This window comes from Benincasa hispida, chromosome 7, assembly GCF_009727055.1.
Source record: "Benincasa hispida cultivar B227 chromosome 7, ASM972705v1, whole genome shotgun sequence".
NCBI classification, from domain to species: domain Eukaryota; kingdom Viridiplantae; phylum Streptophyta; class Magnoliopsida; order Cucurbitales; family Cucurbitaceae; genus Benincasa; species Benincasa hispida.
Window position 1 is genome coordinate 28,939,421 of NC_052355.1, and position 24,064 is coordinate 28,963,484.

The following is a 24,064-nucleotide window of genomic DNA, read 5'->3' on the forward strand; positions in this document are numbered from 1 at the left end:
TCTAGAGCATTTGGAGCATAACAGATTTCATTTCGAACCTGGTTCCATCTGGCATTGGGTATATTATTCCTAGAGAGAAATCATATAGTATAGGGGACGTGTATTCCCTCATAGGACGCGTGCTGCTATTCGCCATCAGGATCGAATTCTGTGCAGCATGAGCTAGTTGCTGAGCTAGTTACTGATTTGGTTATTCTTCCGCCATTGTTCGTTGCCTGTTCTATTGTCTGAGTAATTGTTGCCTCAACCTTCGACGACGGTTGGATCGATTCCTACGCCGAAAGGTCCTTTCAATCTCGGGGTCGTATCTAAATTCAGGAGTACTCTACCTGTTCATAAACGTTCACAAGCTTAGGCGTAGCTTGTAATACTCCCTTGACTGAAGTGTTCCTACAACAGATACAAATGAAATTTCTTGTTAGTTCTTGTTTTTTAATCCTCGGCAACGGCGCCAAAAACTTGTTCGTGGCTATCGTGAGATGTTCTAGGAGTGTATCGTATAGAATAAATAGGAGAAATAAGTTTTAAGTATAAGTGATGCGTTTATGCTTTGATGCGTCTAAGTAATAGTAACGCGTTGGGACGTTAGTAATAAGCACAGAACACACACAACTCCTTCTAATGACGTTCAAGTTTTCCTAAAATAGACCCAAGTATAAATCTAATTTAGGTTTCTGGCAAGTCCAGGGTCGATCTCAGGGATTCAGTTAACCAAACACAGACCTTGCATTGTATCTACTGTAGGAGTTTTTCTAAATGAATATGAGAAATGTATTATTTACACTAACTTGTTGTGCCTGTGTAAGAAGATACAAAAGAGTTGAGTAGTTAATGATGGGTCATGCGAAAATGGAATTTAAGGTAGGTGGACATGTCGGTCTAAGATGAACGTACACAACTAAGATGTGATGTGGATGAGATGGAATGATTTGCTTATCTTTTTCTTTATGTGTTAGACCTTATTCAACACTTCTCAATGCGAATAACATATAAATCCTATCTCTAAGATGCATGCGTCTAACACAGAATGTAGGAAACACTGGTAAGTCTATCTCTAGCTGTACTAGGCGTTCTACTTGATGCAGCTTAGTTATTCTTTCGAACAATCTAAGTTAAAGATGCTTTTACCAAGTTGTCAAGTTGGCTTGAGCGTTAGAATGAAGTTGTGCATAAAGTATTAATGCGTTCAACATAAATAAGAGATAAACAATAGTAAGTATGATGGATCAAACATATGAATTTTATAAAGAAACAAGGAATCTTTACAAAAACAATATTCAATCGAATGGAGTGAAAGCGATAAATAAGAAGGAAACTGAGTCAAGCCAAAGAATACAATCTCTTGTAGTTCTTTTGGCTCAATCTCGTTGTGTACAATCACTTGTATAGGCAGTGGACGTAGTATCTTTCTCAATAGTGGTTTCCTCCGCTCCCCGACCGACGGTATTGGTGGTTCTCAACCCTTTTGATCGTTTCAATACCACGGCACAGCTTCTACAGAACTAAGACTATAACTACAATTTACAAAGAGTAAGGATCTTGATGATTTTCGAACTTCTCAACTCTGGAGGGACTTCATCTATTTATAGGCGTTGGTCACATCCTCTTGGTGAATGGTCAGCATTAAAGTCCATGCCCTGGTTAGCCGCCTGACTCTCGGAAGCTTTTTAGACGCCGCCTGCTGCTTGGAAGCTTTTCAAACGCCGCATGCTGCAGGTGCCCATACTTGCAAGTGGTGATGTGACACAATCAGCCTGAAGAAATAAATCTTCTCTGCGTTGAATTCCCTCCGACGCATGGCCCATGTGTTAGAGCTTTTCCTGCGGCACTTGTATAATGCGTTAATGCTAATCCTTGCGTTGAAATCTTGCAATATAGTGCGTTAGTACCGCGATATTTAGTCATAAAACTTCTTTTGCATGAGTTTGGTGATGTTTGAATAAATCCATGCGTTTCTACTGAAAATGAGGAGAGATTATCATTAAAAACCTTAGTTGTTCCAACTTAAGAGCAAAAATAACTTGTATTTCTACAAGTTATCAATCTCAAATCGTTGGAGCTCATGATCTGTAGGTCCATAAGATCCCTTTGCTAACTCGTAAAAGATTAAATCTTGGATCAAAATATCAAGTGAATTTGAAATGTTCAAATTTAATTTTAGGGTTTGAATAATTATGTTCGATATAATTAACGTTTAAATTTATTAAAATTAAAAGTAATTGGAGAGTTCGAAATATTTAAATCATCATTTAAATATTGATTACATGAATAGGGATTCATGTTTGAATTATGTATTTTATTGATTTAATATTTGATATTAAATTACTATTTAATTAATTAAACTAAAGTTAATTTCAAATTTAGAAAATTCAATTTTTTGAAATTGAATTTAAATTATAGTTAATTTATTTTTAAGTTAAATGTAATTAATTAATTTGAAATTGGAATTTTAAGTTTTAGTAGAATTATCCAAGTTTGAGATTTCTTAGTGGATTTCTCCACAATTCAACATCTAGGCCACTTAGCTAATACAAATCGAAGTGTCAAAATGCTGAAAGAATAAGTGCTTGCATGAATGAAGTGATTAAATGCCCCAATCTTTATGAGATTCAATGATACAACTTGAATTTTAAGAGAAAAATTATGCATAAAAATTTCTCTAAAAAAAACCTTCTTCAAACCTCTCCAATTCCCTTTCAATTCAGAGTCCCACCACTTAAATTCAAGGCTGAGAATAGTATAGAAAATTCTCTTGGTGGTCTACTGAAGATTTGATGGTCAAATTCATTGAGATTAGTAAGGATTTAGAGGAATTCTACCATGGTTGTAAATTCTGAAACTCTCTTTGTATAAACTTGTGTTTTAGCATGCTTGTGATTCAAATTAAGTGTAATTAAAGTGCTTAATGATCTATTAACTTTCGTTTTATGCATGTTTACTCTATCACCATTCTCAACTTAATCCCCTCAAAATCTCCATACAACAACTTAAAGTGTGTCATTATCTTCCTAAAAATATGGGAGACATAAGTAGAGATGTCCACGGGGCGGGGCAAGAGAAGGCGGCGTCCCATCCCCGCCCCCCTATTTATTCCCGTCTCCCCGAAATTCTCCACGGAGATCAGGTTCTGCGCGGGAAAATTTTTTCGTATGTTTTTTTAATATATTCATTTTTAGCAATTTTGTTTATTCTCAACCAAATAAAACTATATATATTAAATGAGTTATTTCCATTAACTTTTCATTCAAAGAGATAGTATAAAAATTCATTATAAAAATAATACTATTATATGCGTAAAAATATAATCTAATACTATAATTTCTAAAAGTTAAAATTTAAATATTACAATATCATAGTCAAGCTTTCCATTTAAATACTACAAACATTTATGGCTTAAGGTAGAAAGTCTTAAATGTTAAAATAATTTAGAAATGTATTAAAGTACGAAAATGTTGAAATGAAGTTAGAAAATAACTAATTTTTTATACCACAACTTTTGTAGAAATTATAAAGATAAAATAATAATAATAATTATTATTTACTATTATAATATTATAATGATAATATTAATAAAACTCATATTCCGTTTATATAAATCTAATATGAGTTAATAATAATAATAATAACAACAACAACAACAACAATAATTAATAATTATTATTATTATATAAATATAATTATATAATATATTCATCGGGCAGAGTGAGGAATCGGTTGGGACAGAGAGGGGAATATAATCCCATCCTTGTCTCCGTTTAGCCAACGGAGAAAAAATTATCCCTCATTCCTCCCCCATTCCCTATGTAATCAGGGATTCTCTGCCTCATTTGGGACGGGTCTCGTGGGGTAAATGATATCCCTAGGCATAAGAGGCAGAAAAGATATGTAACATTTTGGGTAGAATCAAAAAAGGAATGTGAGGTGGGTCCTACACTTCACGATTTTTGCCCATAAATTATATAATAGAAAAATGGACATTCTTTCAATTGTATGTTTGATTTTACGCGTTCTACACAATTACTACTCTATTTTTATAATATATTTTTGTTTGAGGATTTCAAAAAATAGAAAAATAGAGAAAATATTTACACAAATAGCAATTAATTATAATTGTGATAGATCACAAATGACGTTGATAGAGTCTACCATTGGGTAGAGGCTTATAAAAGTTTATCAGTGCTTATCAGATGAAAAGAATTGTTAGAAGTCTATCATTGATACTATAGTGCGATAAAAATTTACATAAGTCTATATATCATTGATAGATGTTAACAGAAATTTATCAGTGTTTTTTTCTATTTCTGTAAATAACTTGACATTTTTCCTATCTGTGAAAAATTCACTTTTTTTTTTCCTACTTTGTGTATTTCGGTTAAACTTTATATATATATAATAATATATATATATATATATATATATATATAATATATATATATAAGTATAATATGAATGATGTATGTATGTATTATACTATATTATCATCATCTTAGGTGTTCTTTAAAAACAAAACAAAAAGGAATAAGTTTTTAAATCAATCCAATATTTGGTAGAAAGAATACATTAAGGGTGTGTTTGGTTTAACTTTTTCAAGTGTTTACGTTTGAAAATAAGTCATTTTGAAAAAATTGAAGTGTTTGGCAACACTTTAAAGTGTATTTTAAGCTTATTCGACAAGATTTCTAGAGAAAATTCGCTGAATTCAAACTTTGTATTTGTATTGATTTGTAGTATGTAAAGGTACAACCGCTAATATATATTCATTTGATTCTTTCTCTCGAATGTTACAATAAGTTTGAGTCTTCCAAATTTTCTTACAAATTTGGAGCTTGGAGCCTTAGTTTTCTAAGTATTCAGTCTTCAAATCTTTAGGGCTTGGGAGCTTTAGTTTTTAAAGCTTGAGAGCTTAAGAGTTGTAGAACTTTATGATCTTCAGAGTTTCCAATCTTTAGAACTTTCCCCTCTCCCAAATGAAAGGGCAAGACCTCTATTTATTGAGGATTTTATGGGTTTTAGATGGGTTTGGGCCTAACTACTTTTTGGATTTGAGCTAAAGTTGGGCTTGTGCTCGATCTCATTTCTTCAGCCCAAATTTTCTATTTGTGGGCTTGAATTGGGTCGACTTTTGGACCCCAATAATTTTAAATACTCGGCCCGATCCAATTTATGATTCAAAGCCCAATCGGTCATCAAGCCAAATTTAACTATCGTGGTCTAACCTTTGAAGTTGATAAGCCCATTATTATGATCAAATGGCAGATGAACGACACGTGACATTTTGTGATTGGACGAAATTTCTTCTACAACAAACCATTTTTATCAAAAGAGTTTAAATAAAAACGATTTTTTTTAAGAAAAATATTTTTTTTATAGTCAATTTAAACCGACCCTAAATCATTATTTTTTTTCTAGACCAATGAAAAGTCAATTATTTATTTTCTATTTTTCAAAGTTATTCCAAACAAACTATAATTTTTTTTTATTATTATTCATTTTCTAAATTATAAATCAATGCACTGAAACCTTTAAATATACTAAAAACATGTTTGAGAGTGATTCTAAAACGACTAAAATTACTTTTGTCATTCTTAAAGTCACTATGAAACATACTTTTAATGATTCAGATAAATTTTGATTAATTAAAAATCACATTTAAAAATATAAAATTAAATATTAAATTAATTTCAAAGTGATTTTAAATATGATAAAAGTGAGTTTAACCATTTCAAAATCACTCATAAATATGTGTTAAATGCACCATTCACTATGAATGACTAGTTAGACTTCATAAGTTTAAGAGTAAATAGCCTTGAGATTTTAAATGGAAATTTAGGATAATTTGGGTTTATAAAATCCTTGTAGATTTATATCAATTAGAAGCTATTCACAAAATTTCCTTCTAATCACCCAATTGGTCGAGTATCGCCATATAGATAATTAACTCATATTTTAATAATGTGGTATAGTAAATAGCAATTTGGTTAAAATTAAAATTATATATTTTTATGGGGTAATTACAATTTTAATTTTTAAAAATTTGAAAATTAGGCGTGTATCTCTAAGTTTTGCTTTTTTTGCAAATAAGATTTGATTGCTATCTGATTTCTATGTGATTGTTATGTGATTGCTATCTGATTGTTACATCTATAATTATAATTACAAAAAAGTTGAAGTCATGACTTTAGTTTCTTAAATGTATTTGTCATACAATACAATTTTCCCTATTTTTATTTTAATACATGAATATTACTATATAGGATAGGAAGATTTAAATCTCATGCAGAGTAAATGTCTTTTACTAAAGTCAAACTAAGAACTATATTGATTATGTAAGTTTATAGATCAAAGAAAAGGGAACATTTAGCGTATAGGTTTGGAATTTTAAACCTGAGAATGTTAAGTCTGAATTACTATGGGAGGTTTAGGTAGCCTGAATTTAAGAAAACTGTGTTTGGAGTCCAGGTTTTGGAAGTAAGTCTGCGTTTAAAATACAAATTTATAAGTATTTAGTTTGTGAAATATTTTCTTGTATTTAATCACCAGTTAGATTTTAAATTAGTTTAAATTTGTCATCTTAATTATTTTAATATAATTAAGTTTAAACTAAACTAAAAAGTTTAGAAAAATATTTTTTTAAAACTTTTGAAATAGAGATTTTGACTGAAGTTATAATTTTATTTAATATATTATTTTAATAATTTGACATTTTAATTTTACTAGATTTTGAAGTAAATTTTCATAGACTTCTATCAATTTAACTAGATCAATTTTTTTTCTATCATAATATGCTAACTTAAAATTAAAATAAACTAATTATTGAAAAACTATATATATTTTTAATCAAATTGCATTTGAGGAATAAAAAATCATAAATTTTTAGTTTAGTTTTTATTTAGTTACTAAATTGTTTTAAACATTTTAAACCTTTACATTTAGAATATAATTCTAAATCTTCGAGCTACTCAAATTGACCAACAAAAAAGAAAAAACATATTTTTAAAAAATTTATTTTTATTTAAACACTTTTGATAAAAACTCCTTAAAATTTACACACATGCATTGCAGTTTTTTTTCTTAAACATGTTTTTATATACAAACTTCTCGAGTTTGTTACATGCTAAGAATATTTTTATTAATGTTTTTTAAGATTGGCTAGTGATGGTTGTTGGAGGTGGTAGTCGGAGGTTGGCCGACTGAGTGGGTGATCGAAATTTCACCCGTGTGGGAGAAAGGGGTTACCAGAAGTTGGTCGATGGTGATTGGAGTTGGCCGGTAGTAACTAGAGGTGGGCCGACAACGATGACCAAGGTGGCGATTGGAAGTTGGCCGATGATGATCACCGAGGTGACAACCAGAGTTGATTGGTGGCGATAATCGAGGTCGCAACCGAAGTTGATCGACAGCATTCGCCGGAGGATGGTGGTCGGAGTTAGCCTACAGATGTCGTCGAAGGGAGGGAGGCAACTGGAGTTGGCCGTGGTGGTCGCCGAAGGTAGTATCCAAAGATTGGTCAACGTACTTTCTAGATTAAATTAGAGGAAAAAAAAACGGTTGAAACAAACCCCCAAAAGGTTTGAAAATACAAAAACTGAGAAATTGAAATATATCATAAGATATAAGATATAATGTTCTTAATCAAGATACATATAATATGGCAATAAAATCGTTATACATCTATTAATCTAAAAGAAGAGAAAAAAAACAAAATAACAATAGATTCAAAGACGACTGCAGTCATCTGTATCCCATTGACGGTCATACGAATTGTTTGATCGAGTTCTGAAAGTTCTTTTTTCTAAAAAAAAACGAGTGAATCTATCATATTCAATTAATTTGAGAAATTTTCATGGATACAAAAATGTCAAATTATTTATAGAAATGGCAAATAAAACTTCTATAAGTAATAAACTTTTATTAGTTTGTATAAGAGATGACACTAATAGACTTCTATCAACCTCTATCAAAGATGTAAGGTATTTTTTTTTTTTTTTTTTGTTGTAGATTGAGATGGATTGATCTCACTATCGTGCACTCCAACTACTTGTTGAATGCATGCCTATATATGAGGTTGCTCTGTCTCAAAACAGCTTCGAGATTCCCATCGATTACGATTAAAATTTTGTTATATTATATTAAATAGTTTCTCTTTTTTTTTTTTTTTTTTTGAAATCCCTAATATTAATAATAATTTAAAAATATTTTTTTTTAAAAAAAATATCCTTTTGATACCTAAACTTTCATGAAAATAACAATTTAATTCTTAAACTTTGGTTTGTAACGATTTAACCCTTGTACTTTTAATTCTATAACAATTTAGTTCATAAACTTTAGCATGTAATAATTTAATAATTGTATTTTTAAATTTGTAATAAGTTAGTCCTTAACTTAAAAAATCAAATTTTGATATTAATTTTTATTATTTTATGATATAAACTTTGTATTTTATAAAAATATTAAAGCTCTAATTAGTTTATCGACTTATTTATGTAAGAAATCTCATTAAATCTTAACACTAATTTCTACAATAGAAACTAAAATGTTACAAATTTTAAAGCACAAAGACTAAATTATTACCTACTAAAGTTGACTAAATTGTTACAAAATCGAAAGTTCAGGGACTAACTTGTCACGTTAACGAAAATTTAGAGACTAAAATTGATTTTTAACTTTTTTTTTTTTTCCTTTTTTAGTTTTCAAAACTTAGAAATGGTTTTTGAAAACATGGTAGAAAGTTGCTAACAAATAAAGAAGTTTATAAATAGAAGTAATATTTATATACTTCAACTTTAAAAACCAAAAACAAAAAGAATGGTCAAACGGGACCTAAAATATGGATAAAAACATTTTGAGTTTAGTGGTGATTTCACAAAGATGAGAAGGAAAACCAAAAGATGAACAGTTAAATGATGCTTCTTCCTTTTTCTTGTGCCAAGATTTGGTTGTACATGAAGAATTTCAGTTCATTTAGTCAAATGTAATGATCAAGAGGCAATACAAAAAGGGGAAATTGAAGAAGAGTAATATTGGTTTGTGTAAATGAAAACACATCTTAAGAGAGAGCATGAACTTCAGGCAGCCCCATATTCCCAAACTCTTCCCAGCAGGTGTTGTTTCTTATAAATTTCACCTCCTGGGTGTTGTTTCTTATAAATTCCACCTCAAATCTAGGATAGCCAGAAACTGGAACCACAGACCTTGAAACATCTTTAACCGAACATCAAAAATCCAGATATAAAGTAGCTTCTAATGGTTTGAACCGTAACCCGAGTTAAGCAACTATTTGTACACCTCTCAAGATAGATGAAGTTCCAAAATTTCAGGATTTCTTTCCAGCCAAATCTTCAAGGGTCAAGCTTAGGGAATCGAGAGAACCTTTGCGAACTTCCTCGCCACGAGCAGCCAAGAAGTCTTCGACACTACCTGGCTCCCCGAACCAACCAAGATGGTCTGCAATTAGGTGCAAATTGCTGCATCCACCGCAACGTGCCACTACCACACCCTTCTCGTATGATTCACGGCAAACTGTCTTGATTGATCTTGTCTCGCAGACTTTGCAAGTGAAAATCATGGCAAGGTCGTGCCTAGGGGATGATTTTAAATTGGAGAGAACAGAGTACTTCACAGCAGAAGTATCGTCCTTGTTTTCATGAAGAGGATCACCCAAGTCAGAAATGGGCGTCAACTTATTGTCTTCATTGTCTTTAGAATCCTCGGCAATTGCTGGAGTTGCCACGGTCTGGTTTCCTCTTCTTGAAAATCTGTGCCCAGTCAAGAACCATGAATTTGCAAATGGGTGAATTCCGCAAGTGCTTTCTGCCATCAATATTCTTCTTGTCAGCAGTTTGAGCAAAAGAAATCATAAAAAAAGAGAAAATATATGTTAAAAAAACTACTTTTAAGACACTGAAATATCTCATTGTTGAACTAGAGAGTCATCTTTGGGGAAGATATTCGTTGTATAGAAACAGAAAGACACTACTACCACTTCGCCAAATACTTGAAATGAAAGATGAAGGTTATGAACAAAATAATAAACAGAAAGAAAAGGCAATCAGCTGGGAAGTTCTACCGAGTTTAAATACATTCAAACGAAAGAAGCCATCAAGAATCAGACACCAGATAATGAAATGAATCCAAGAATATTTATTCTTGTAAAGCTACAAGAAACTTTCCTCAAACTTTGAGCACAAAAAGCTTCACAAGTTGTTTCAAAACCATAATGCAGCCTTTACACAATACCATTTCACAGCTAAGTGAAATTAGCCAAGTCTCAAATTCTCTCTTACAAAGCTCAAAAGTCAATAACCTAGGAGATTTTTATGTTTAAACCCCATTTGAACTGAAGCTACACGAAACCCAGGGGCATCACAAATTTTTTCTTCAACACCCCCAATCCCTGCAGAAAATTCTTCCCAGATATCATTCTAACTAAAAGTTTAACTGTAAACGTTGATATAAAAATTAAATTTACTGTTATCTATCCCCTAGAACTTTTGGGTTCAGTCGTGATTTGAACCAAACAACTGAGCCTATTTTATATATCAGAAAGAAATCATATACAAACAATAGAAAGAAATCTTCAAGGATATTCAACCAATTAGATCATAGATACACATAATTTCTTCTTGATTCTCTTTTGAGTGGTCGGAAAATAAATTGCCCACAGAATACACTGATTTTACCAGTTGAACACGAGATTTTCCCATGAACGGAGAAAACTAAATTCACCCATTAATTGAAAGGGAACAAAAACAAATAACAGATTGCAATGATTCCGGAACGACTAAAATTGCAAGCAAAATATCAGAGCAAACCAGGCGAAAATATGTAAATAGGTCATAGGAGTAAGAAAAATGTTATAAAATTAGGGTTTTTACTGAGAGAAGAGAAATGGAAGCTCACCGTGTGGAAGAGAGAGAGAGGTCTTCGACCGATAACGCAAAGCAAGAGAGAGAAACCGCCTCGACGTCATGGAAGACTGCGAACGAAGCTCCGAGTTAAACAGTTCGGGTTTCCATCGGCTGCGTATACGGTATACCAGAACGGCTGGATTCCTCAGCAAGTAGACATCTTTTATATTTTCGCATTCAACCGTCTATTTATTTATTTATTTATTTTTAGTATAATTGTTTTTTTTTTTTTATAAATATTATGAGTATCCGAATCAGCTTAGGAGCCTCCTACTAGTAAATGAATTCCAAACTAAGTTATACCATTGATTGAACCCTTGATCTCTTGGCCATTTATTGGGACTGTCTCCTTTTCACCACTAGACCAATCTATGATAGTTTTTTTAAGTGGAGAATTTGAACATCACACTAGTGACTAATGTATGTCAATTGAGTTATGTTCATTTTGATAAAATAGTCTATTTCTTTTTAAAAATTACTTTGAGCTTATAAAAAATGTCGTTAAAGTTTTTACCTTGTGTTAAAAAATACTCTTAAACTTTTAAAAGTTTCAAAAATATTATATACTCTAAAAAAGAGTTCAAAAATACTTTTACCATTAATTTTTTTTATGGAAATATTAGTGTTTTGTTTAAAAAAATATCTTCTTGAAATTTAAAAACCATCAAACTAAGAAAATCTTAAAAATACGTTAATATTAACATAAATGTTAATAACTCATCGCAAACATACCTATAAACTTTCCAAAGTTGTATTATAGTCCTCTTACCTTTTAAAAAAGTTAAACATCCATTTATCTACACCTCATCACCTTTCTTTTCTATCCCTTCGTACTTTCTTATTGATTGTTTGATCTTTGGTTATCTCATTAAAAAAAATTGTTTCATTCAATTAAGTTATATAAGTTATAATAAAAAGAAAGAGAATAATGGAAATAGAGTGTTGTACTTACGAATGCGTCATTTCCGTATTTGGTTATCTATCGCTTGTATGTTTTAAAAGAGGATTTTGATTTTGAGATTTTATGGTTTAACTTTGATGATTTAGCTACCCATGCTTGACGTTTATGGTCGGTGGGGTTGGCTTATTTTTTAAACGAAAATTTTTATAAATAGAAAAATCTAAAAAATATTTACACTTTATAGCAAAAAGTTCCAAAAGTAGCATATTTTGAACTTTTGCTATAAAGTGTAAATATTTTTAAATATTTTTTATATTTAAAAATACTCTTTTTTAAGCCATTGGTAAAATGTAGATAAATAAGAAAGAAATTTAGAGGTAGAAGTAATGTCTATAGACTTAATTTTCAAAAACAAAAACCAAATTTTCAAAAACAAAAACAAAAAATAAAAAGCTAAACAGTTATCAAACGGAGTCTTAGTCTTTGAGTTTATAATAATATGTTTAAATTTTCCATCAATAATTTAATTAGTATTTTAAATATTGACAACGACATTTTAAATTAAAATCAATAATTAAAAAAGACGAGGGAAGAGAGAAGATAACTTTTTAGATTTCATCATTTGGTTTTTTTAGAATTAAACCTGTAAACAATACTTACATTAATTGGTTTATGTGATTTGTTCTGTATATTTTAGGAGTATTTCATATGAAGATCAAATTTTGACAACTAAAAAGACTGTCCCATTTAGCGAGCATTTAATTTTCTATTTTTGAAAATTAAATTTATTTTATTTTATTATTATTTTTTTTTTTACAATGATATGCATATCTTTTAAGTAAAAAAGTTGATTTTTTAGCCAACTTTAAAAAATAAAAGTAAGTCTATACAACTTTTTTTATTTTTCAAAACTTGGCTTGGTTGTTGAAAATATTGGTAAAAAGCAGATAACAAAATAAGAAATCTAAGCTTCGTTTGGTACCATTTGGTTTTTTGTTTTCGTTTTTGAAAAGTAAGCCTATTTCATCCAAATTTCTTACAATGATTTGCATCATTTTTAAGTACAATAATTGAATTGAGAGAGTTAAATAACATGCAGCGGGAATATCAATGATCCATAAGTATTCAAATTCACTAATTTTGGCAGAAACTAAAGCATGTTTTTCTAAAAAGAGAGTTTTAAGATCATACCTTTGAAGAACTCTCCAAGAACTTGATTATACAGCAACAGTCTTCACCAGTGATCACCGTGCCACCTCAAGGTCTTCCCCACTATCCTCTTGGAGCTTTAGACAGAGTTGTGGGACTCAAGAACAACTTGAATTGATGAAGAACAATGAAGAACACACAACAACCCAAATGGAAGAACTCTTTCTTCTCACAGAGATTTTCTCTCAAAATTTATGTATTAGCTCACTTCAAATCACTCTAAACTTCTTTATTTATTGCAGATGAAGATGCAAAGAAGTGAGTTGCATGACTTGCAACTCTGAAGAGAAGGAGATGGGGTTTGTGTGAGCATGATGAAGAAGATAATGGAAAAACAACATTTTCTATTTTGTATGGCATGCAAAACCAATTTTCAATTTCCTTTTAAAATAAAAAGTTTGATTTCCAAAACTATTTAAAACTGAAAAAATATTTTTCTAAAATTAATTTCATAAGTTAATTTAAAATCAAATATTAAATTAATTTTTGCACAAAAATTATCTTCGTATATTTAAATATATATTCTCCTGTTCCGTTTAATTTGAACGTTTTAAATTAATTTCTCAAGCTACTCTAAAGCTTATCCATTTACGAACTAGTAGGGGGACCTCGCGAACCTACAGATCATAGGCTCCAATGATTCTGGATTAATCAGCTAAACTCATTAGTCCAATCTAACCCTCATTTGTTAACTAATGGGACACTCCACTATAGCCCATAGTTGAACTCCTGTAAATATATTATGTCTACTTAATAACTATAATCAGCAAGTTGATCCTTCATAGGTTGTTCGTAATCACAACTAGGTCAAAAATACCATTTTACCCCTGTAAATACATCTTATTCCTTAGGTTCCTACTGATCCTCTAATGAACAATTTTGATTCATAATCTTTACGAATCAAATCCTTTCTCTATCATGAGAAAGTGGGGCCTCAATTGTTCAAGACCTGGAATCAGTACTTAAGAGAACAACTTATCTAGTAACCCTAAATAGGGTATGAGTGAATTCCATCTTCCAAGGCTATGTCCCCAGCTATTCATCCGATCTTATCCCCAAAATGGTAAGCTTATTGAGCAGTGTTGTTGGACTACTCTTACCGTTTGTAGATCAAAGGATAATCCCGAACAAACAGGAGTTCATAGCTATCTCAGGATTAAGATCGAGTTAACCTAGGTTATATGATAAATGAAATAGTCAGTTTTAACAGTAAACGGTCGTTATAAAGAAAAGTGACTATTTTCGTAGTCCAGTCTATATGCAAACTCATTGCATAGGATGCCCCACTCACATGTCTCAACATGAACGATTTGTGGATCATATCGTTTATAGCACCTTACAACTTCTTGTAACAACTATAGAGTGGGCCACATCCAATAGTATTACCAGGATGAGATACCCAATTTCATCCATATACTTATTAGACCATTTAGGCTATATACTGTCAACTTGATCTTGTTTATGTTACTACATAAAGTTACAACATTCAGACTATAGCCAAGGATGTGTTTATTGGATTTCCATAATAAGATGCAAAATCAACAAGTCATAATTATTGATAAATAGAATGTTTAACATGAACTGCGAGTTTTAGGACATTCCCAACATGAATTCTTAGCTAAATTTTAAAAACAAAAACAACTTTTTGAAAGCAACTTTTTTTAGTCCTCAAAATTTGGCTTGGTTTTTTAAACCATTAGTGAAAAGTAGATAACAAAAGAAAAAATTTGGAGGTGACAGTAGCGTTCATAGGCTTAATTTTAAAAAACAAAAACAAAAAATAAAATGGTTACCAAAGGCCTTAGAGATGGAATGAGTGTTTATAAGCTTAATTTTCAAGAACTAAGAAAAAAAATCAAATGGACTGTAATTTTCAAAAACTTCATTTTGTTTTTTGAGTTTAGCTAAGAATTCAAATGTCGACACGAGAAATTTGAAAGCTGTGAGTAAGAAATTTTGAGAAAATAAGCATGAAAATTGTGAGTAAGAAATTTTGAGAAAATAAGCTCAATTTACAAAAAAAAAAAAAAAAAGTAAAATAAAATAAATTAGTTACCAAATGAGATTCTAATTATTGTTTTTAATTGAGACCTTAATTATTGTTTTTAATTTAAGATGTCAAACAGAAAAATTATAAGAGTGTGTTTGGTGTGTGATAAAAGTAAAGAGTTGAGTTGAGTTGAGTTGGTAATTATTATCTGGAGAGTTAAATTATCTGGGGAGTTAAATTGTTTGTGTTTGTTTGTAGGGTTGAGTTGAGTTGGTAATTATTGTCTGTGTTTATTGTGCAGAGTTGAGTTGAGTTGGGGATCTGATGCAGTTTTTTGTGAATGAGATTAGTTCTATTTTTTTCTATTTGTTTTTTATTTCATTCTTTTATTATTATTTTTTTGTTTTATGCTTTGCTATTGTTGATTAATTTTCAAATATACACGTACAGTGAGGCCTCCGATAGAATATAACATAAGATAAGATCGGTCCTTGGAAGAAATCCAACAAAAATAATGAACCAAATCATCATATCAAATTTTTGTAAAGTGACGTTTGAAATGTTTGACGATAAAAAAAAAAAAAAAAAAAAAAAAAAAAATCAGATCTGGAGGAGAATCCAAATGGCGAAGATAAGGGAGGAGCGAAGAAAGATGAAAATATCACTGTTTTTAGGGTTAGTTTTGAGTGGGTAAAAAAGGTGGTTTTAATAACCCACAGTTTTTCTTTATGAGCTTAACAAACATGGGTAATAAATACCCACCCAACTCAACAACTCATACCCATTTATCAAACATCTCTAAGGTGTTTGATAAATGGGTATGAGTTGTTGAGTTGGATGGGTCTCTAAGGTGTTTGATAAATGGGTATGAGTTATTGAGTTGGGTGGATATTTATTACTCATGTTTGTTAAGCCCATAAAGAAAACCTATGGGTTATTAAAACCCCATTTTTCACTCAAAACTCTACTTTTTTATCCTCTTAAAACTAGGATCTTTTATATTAATATGGTTGTTTTCAAAACTTATTAGAGAAATAAGGTTGTTTTGAAACTTATTAGAGAAATATTGTTGTCTTGGTAGAAGTTGAGGGTTGAGGATTCGATTAATGTAGAGGTCGAATGTTTGCTATTCTTTCTTAATCATGAAACATAATCCGCCAAATACCTTACCCTTTCAGGAACAACTTGTGTATCCCTTTCCCTATAAAGATGGATACTGTTGAAGACCTCTTTTCGATCATGAGAATTATTTCGCACTCTCAAATACAGTTGTTCATAACACTAACCACGTTATTGAACAACTACCGAAGGATAGAGAGACAACCAATATATGCTAGGCACTGCATTAGGCAGTTGACCTTCTTTCGCTTAATTTACGAGATTAACTTGGCATGTCGTGAAAGCACCCGATGGATAGACGTACCTTTACGATTCTATGTAATATGCTACGGTCGACTGGTTGTTTGGAACTAGCAAGATGTATGGACGTCGAAGAGATGGTTGTGATATTCCTACATATTCTTGCACATGATGTCAAGAATCAAGTGGTACGCAGAAACTTTTTAAGGTCTGGTGAGACAGTTTCGAGATATTTCAACGTAGTTCTTAGGGTAATCTTGCAACTTCACACTGTTTTGTTAAGAAAACCATAACCGATCACAAATATATGCACCGATGGAAGATGGAAATGGTTTCAGGTACAAAAAGTACTCAGTTTTTTATATGAATACGCCATAAATATGCATGCAACGATAGATTTTTTTTTAATTCATTATGATCACTTGAGAGAAACAGAATTGTCTAGGTGCGCTAGACGGCACATACATTAAAGTGAATATTAGTGTCGCCGATCGACCTCGATATAGGACGAGAAAGGGAGAGATTGCCACAAATGTTCTTGCAGTGTGTGATCAAAATGGGGAGTTCGTCTTCGTTTTGCCAGGGTGGGAATGGTCTGCAGCCGATTCAAGGGTTCTTAGGGATGCGGTTTCGTGACTGTACGGATTGAGGGTTCCAAAGGGTATTGTAATAACCGTATACGTTATTTAAACATGCGTACATGCCACAACACATGTGCATAACATTTCAAAACATGTACAGGATACTATTACCTATGTGATGTTGGATACTCCAACGCTGAAGGATTCTTGGCGTCATACAGAGGGGAACGATACCATCTCTCCGATTAGCGTGGAGCAGGAAACGCACCGACAACTACAAGAGAATTTTTCAACATGAAACAATTCTTCAGCAAGGAACGTTATCGAGCGAGCGTTTGGGTTGCTAAAGGGGCGGTGGGCTATTCTTAGGGAAAAACCATTCTACCCAATATAAGTCTAATGTCGAACAATAACTGCATGTTGTCTTATTCACAACTTGATCACAAGGAAGATGGGAATCGGTGCAATGCTTGACGTGCCCGATGAGGAGAATTCTGCATCAGTTGGTCTTGATGGGGATCATATTGAATTTGTTGAATCATCGGAGGAATGGACCAAGTTCAGAGATGATTTAGCAGTCGAAATGTTTACTCAATGGCAAAGACCTGATTATTCAATGTTCATTGCTTACTTTTCTTTCACTATTGAATGGAATTTAATTATGGAACATTCCAAGTATGTCGTGAGAATGTTTTGTGCCAAGACTCTTGTGTGAACAAGTTAAAATTGGAACATATAATTTTCAGCAGTTTATCCTTTATTTGTGCATGTGTTTAATTTATAGCATCTTTTCATTCAACAAACATATGCATGTAGCATAATGGCAGGTAATGTAAGAGGTCTAAACACGTATGGTCCGAAGGTGGAGGACGCTAAGTTGGTGGAAGCTCTATTGTATTTGGTGGAGACCGGTTGGAGGTCCGACAATGGGACGTTTCGACCAGGATACCTACAACACTTGGAGAGAATTCTGCATGAGAAAATGCCTGGGTGCGCACTGAATCAGAACACCATTGAGTGCAAGGTGAGGAGTCTGAAGAAACATACAACGCAGTATCAAAGATATTAAGTCAGTCGGGATTCGGCTGGAACGATGAGTTCAAATGTGTCCAAGTCAAGAGGGAGATTTTCGATCTTTGGGTTCGGGTAAGATTCCTAGAAAAAAAATATAGGGGTACGTGTTATAATATAAAATTAATAATGTGTATGTGTATCAATGCAGAGTCATCCCAATGCGAAGGGGATTGTGGAAAAGCCATTTCCCACATTACGATGACTTCTCCACCGTATTTTGGGAAAGACAGAGCAATAGGGCAATCAAGTGAGGACCCATACGTGATGACGACGAATACATTCAGAGAGTTTGAAATAGAGATTCGACTTGGATCACAGGACTGTCACACACCTGAGGTTAGCCAGACCAAAATCACCATTAAATCAAGATGAAATAGATGAAAGAGCCAACAGAGCAATCTACAGGTAGAGCGGTGTACATGCCGAGTCATCTCGAGGCAGTAAGAGGAAGAGCCATCATTCCAAGCTGAAATGATGGACATCATGAGATCGACTGTTGAAATGCAGAGCACACACATGGGTAGACTTGCATCGTGGCAAAGGAAGAAGTATGAGGCTTGGAGTTCAGGCGTCAGAAGGAAGTAGTAAATGCCATATACAGCATTGATGGCCTGGATGGGGATGATCAGGTCACCCTTATGACCTCGCTTGTCCACAGACATTCAAAAGACAGATTGTTTCCTTGCAGTACCAGAACACGCACGAAAGAGGTACTGCCTCCATCTATTAGGAAGAAAACATGTAGACTGACCACACTTCCTATATTTTGTTTATAGTTCTTTGGATAACAGCAAATGGACAATGGACTGTCATGTCCGAAAAGAAATGATAACTTTTTGCATACGTCATGACATGTATTTTTGTGTTTGTATTATGACACAGATATTATAAGTATCGAAAAGAACATATATTTTGTGAATTTTTTTTGGAAAACGGCACATGTTTGGTTGGTTCATATTATTTTTGTAATCTTATGAAAATGTTACTGTACTACATCACATTCTCACCATCATAAATCAATGAAAGGTAATTATCCCATGTACAATTTCAATTCCAAATATACTATCCATATTATATAAAAAATAAACTGTATGGTATGTGAAATAATAAAAGTTAAGTTAGCAAGATTCAAATATATATACATACAATATACCAATTAGTAATTGAGAATAAATTACCTTCAATAATATATACATATAATATACAATATACCAATTAATTGAGCAGCAATATGAAATACATTTTGTTGGTATGTTTTACCGATTGAAGAGAATTTGAATTATTACAGTTTTTGAAAAGAATATATGAAAAATAATCTATTATGTTCTACAAATTGAGAAAAAAATTGAGATTGTCCAGTTTATGTCATAAATGATTTGAGAAAATACGTGTATATTTGAAAATTAATCAATAATAGCAAAGCATAAAACTAAAAAAATAAAATAATGAAATAAAAAATAAACAGAAAAAAAAATAGAACTAATCTCATTCACAAAAAATTGTATTAGATCCCCAACTCAACTCAACTCTGCACAACAAACACAGACAATAATTATCAACTCAACTCTGCAAACAAAGACAGATAATTTAACTCCCCTCTTCAGATAATAATTACCAACTCAATCAACTCAACTCAACTCAACTATCTACTTTTATCACACACCAAACACATCCTAAGTGACTTTTAAAGCCTATTGCTGAGAACTCAAAGATAAAAAAAAGTATATGCGCGCTTATTTACAAAGTTCAAAAACTAAAAACAATATCATTAACAAAATTGTTGTTTTTAATTTAAGATGTCAAAAATAATCAGAGAAAATTATAAGGGACCTTTGAAGACCTTAACTATTGTTCTTAATTTAAGAGGTAAAAAGTAATCAGTAAAATTATAAGTGACCTTTAAAGCCAATCACTGAGGAAAACTCGGAAATTGTGTATGTGTGAAGATGTAAAAAATAATTGGAAAAATTATAAGTGACCCTTAAAGCCTAGTGCAGAGGAAAATGTCTGAATGTGTCTGTGTTAGGGAATTTTGGTATTTCGATAAGTAAATAAATCTAGGGCAAACTTTGGACCTAACTCCAACCATTGAAATCAACAACAAATTGCCTATCAACTACTACTTCGAACCTCAATTTAAAATGATTTTAGATTTTTTTAAAATCAATTTTATCTATGTTGATGCCAAATTTTGGTTAAGGGAAATTGACTGGCCTTAGATTGACCTCAACGGTAAAGAGCTCGTCTGCAAGCAAAAGAAAAAATGTGGTATTACGAAATCGACAATTAAAGAACAAAAAAAGGAATGTAGAGATAAAGAAGATCGACACACAGATATACGTGGTTCACTAACGGTGTGTTAGCTACGTTCACAGGCAGAGAGAGAATAGTATTATTAGGGAGAATGTTTTCAAAAAATTACACCAAATGGCGCCTCTAGGGTTAGAGAGTTTATATAGCGCACTACTCTAAACCCTAGGATCATAATCGTAAATAATTACAAATAAATAAATATGCTAAATACGAATTCTATATAGGTTTCGGCGAGACCCCAGGTTGTTCGAAGCGTTAACAAACAAATTCAAGGCATTCCAACATGTGGTGCGAGCCATATGTACTTTGATGCCTAAGTCAAGAAGGTTGAATGAATTAGTTAACTTTACTCAAAGTCTTAGAACTCACTTTCTTATACCTGCCTCTCCTTGTCTTATTTATAGGCTCCGATTCTTCTCATATTCCTTATCTGACTAGGGCTTCTGATTAGATGGGTGTGCTTTATGTGAATCTATCCCGAGCCAAGGCCAACCGACCCAACATCCTTACTTGGCGCGTTAGGTTTAATCCCTTTTAGTTCTTGGCCTTTTAGCCTTTGGACTTCTATTAAGGGCTCGACCCTAATCTTTCATGGACCCACACTTTCTTATTCTCTTGCTCTCTTTGAGTTTTTACTCTTGATTCCAGAATCCACTCATAACAATTTATTTGTCAAATATAGTAATTTTGGTCATGCAAAATTAACTCTAGAATATCATAAAGGCACATATTTCAATCTATCAACAAAATGAGGAAAATCAATTAAAACCATACAAAGTAGACTAAATAAAACTATATCAAATTATAGAACAAAATTTGTAATTATATACATTTGGAATGGTATGTTGTGTACTGATCTAATCCATATAAGCATTTTATTTTATTTTATTTTACTTACTTTTTATGACAAAGTCTGAATATTAAGCAACATTAAAAAAAAATGATTTAAACAATCTTCATTAGGCAGAATAATTTGAAAATAAAAATATTACCAATACGTATTTAATGATTTTTATATTACTCGTTGGTCGACAGTTACAGATATAAAAAGATACACTAACTATAAAAAAATATATATCTAAATATAAATTTTTGTTAGTATTAAAATATAGGTATCGCAATGTATGAACAGCCATATTAGTTTATTATACTTATTTTTATTTTTGGTACAACTAGATACCAAACATTTGTTGTGGTCATGTTAAGTTAATGTTGAATCTAGCTTTTGGTACGCCAGCCTAAACGTCAAGTATTGAAGGCACATGCTAGGAATCAATTAGCTCCTGTTTCATAAATATTTTGGTTAATTATTTGATTTTTTATTTTTTTTTTAAAAAAATTAAGCCTATAGACATTACTACTACTTCTAAATTTCTTTGTTGTTATTTACTTTTTAACGATGGTCTAAAAATCAAGCTAAATTTTGAAAACTAAAAAAGTAGGTTCTGTTTGGTAATTATTTTGTTTTTTGTTTTTTAAATTATGTCTATGTACACTACTTTCATCTTCAAATTTCTTTCTTTGTTATCTTTCACTCATATTTTAAAAAACTAAGTCAATTTTGACAACTAAAAATAGTAACTTTCAAAAAGTTATTTTTGTTTTTTAAATTTGGCTAAGAGTTCAACATAGTTAAGAAAGATGTAAATTATTGTAAGAAGTGTGGATGAAATAGACTTAATTAAAAAAAAAATACTAAATGGGGTCGTAGCTTTTAAACTTTTATTTTTATTTTTGAAACTTGGTTAAAAATTCAACCATTGTATTTAAGAAAGATGTAAATCATTATAAGAAATATGGAGAAAATAGACTTAATTTTCAAGAACAAAAATAAAAAACAAAATAGTTACCAAACGGGATCTTAGTTTTTTGTTTTTGTTTTTAAAACCAAGTCTATTTCATCCACATTTCTTATAATTATTTTCGTCTTTTAAGTATAATGGTTGAATTCTTAGTCAAATTTTAAAAGCAAAAACAATTTTTTAAAAACTATCTTTTTTAATTCTCAAAATTTGACTTACTTTTTAAACCATAAGTGAAAAGTAGATAATAAATGAAGAAATTTGTAGGTGGAAGTAGTATCCATAAACTTAATTTAAAAAAAAAAAAAGAAAAACAGAAGAATAAAATAAGATAGTTACTAAACAGAGCCTTACTGGTTAGAAATTTTAAATATATACAACATTACACACAAAAATAAAGATCCTTAGACAAAATACGTACAAAAGTGAGTTTAAAAACTAAACTTTTAATTTGACCATTAAAAGAACTTAAGACGTGAAGAAAGTGGTATATAATATTACATTGATTAAATTAAACATTTCTCACCGTACTCTATAATTTGTCCGAATTAATATTATCCACTGGTATATTAATATAATTTATATTAAAAGAAAACAAACAAACAAGACATTGACCTAAACTTGTTAAGTTACTATCCGCTCTCGATGTATCAGTTCATAACCGGATTTGTACCAAACAAGACGTTTCGGCTTTGATGTCTATTTATATCCAACTGTTCCTGAGAAAATGCATGACAAGAAGAATGGTATGAAACAAGTCAATGATTGAGAAAAATGTTCACTCTCTCAAGTGATGTTCTTCGAGTCGTGATATTGTGATTGTCGTCTTCGAAATCATGGCTCTAGCAAAAAATCCTAAACATCATACAATAAAGCATATTAGAGCTATCAAGTTCGGTTTCTTTTCGCATTGCTGTTTTGTTGGGATGTTGGACGGTAGTCGGGTCCAATTCGAGGCCTAATGAGTTGACCAATTTCTCTACCCTGTTTCTTCCCCTTATCTTTGGGGAATTGCATTGGGTGTCAAATTAATATTATATTTTAGCATTTTTGTCATTAACTTTTAAAATATTACCAATATGTCAAAATCTTAAAAAGGAAAATCACGTTTTTCCTTATTCCCAAACTACCCTCGTTAAAAAATGATTCACGAATTGGCTTAAGTGATTTCGTCTTCTCTAGCTTTTTTTCCCTTACATGTTCTCCCACTTCTTTCCTTCATTGTTTCTCCCTCGATTTTGTCTTTTTTCCTAAAATCACCTTCAAGATTATTTTGATTCATTAGTTTTCTCCATTGCATCGTTCATTATTGAAGATTTCTTATGATTTCGACTGCATCAATCGGAGAATTCTTGAAGCAAATCTCTCTGTTTTACGGTTTGTGTTTTACGATTTGTTCACGATTTATGTTTGATTATTTGGCTTGAAGTTTGTCCTCTCCTTCTTATTCAACAATTTTAATTTCAAAATCAATATTTGAGTGGTTTAGATTTGGGGAAGTTGCATAAATTTTTGTTCACGGTTTGTATTTGCTTTATTTGTTTGAGATGAAAGTTTGTTTGATTGTTTCCTTGAAGTTCATTCTCACTTGTAGTCCCATTTTTCTTATTTTCATCATCAATTCTCGTTCGATTTCATGTTATTTTGTGTTTGATGTATCTTTTCTATACTAGATAATCTATTTGGTTGTTTTCTTGAAATTCATTCCTAGTCGAAGATTATTTGTAGTCCGTGTTTCGGTGTGTGTTCAATTTCTCTATTTACAGATTTTGTGTTTCAGTTTCTGTTCTTATTCTTCTAATGTTCTTTGATTGTTTTGTGTTCTCTTTCCATTTCAATTTTTCTAAATTCTATTCCTCTTAGATGATTTATATCTAATTCTCATCTATTTGCTATCTGATTTCCATTTAATACATATTTGATTGTAA

General features: G+C 31.4%; 1 protein-coding gene across 2 annotated transcripts; it reads right to left on the reverse strand.

Moving 5' to 3' along the window:
- Nucleotides 1-8,889: 8,889 nt before the first annotated feature.
- LOC120080813 (DNL-type zinc finger protein) lies at nt 8,890-11,069 on the reverse strand. Of its 2 annotated transcripts, none has more exons than XM_039035456.1 (2): nt 10,900-11,069; nt 8,890-9,810 (listed from the first exon to the last, which is right to left on the reverse strand). In XM_039035456.1, the coding sequence occupies exons 1-2, from the start codon at nt 10,967-10,969 to the stop codon at nt 9,314-9,316; spliced, it is 567 nt and encodes a 188-aa protein (XP_038891384.1). In that variant the 5' UTR covers nt 10,970-11,069; the 3' UTR covers nt 8,890-9,313. The 2 variants fall into 2 exon arrangements, with proteins under 2 accessions (XP_038891384.1, XP_038891386.1); XM_039035458.1 differs by having other exon boundaries at nt 8,890-9,824; nt 10,900-11,038.
- Nucleotides 11,070-24,064: the final 12,995 nt, after the last annotated feature.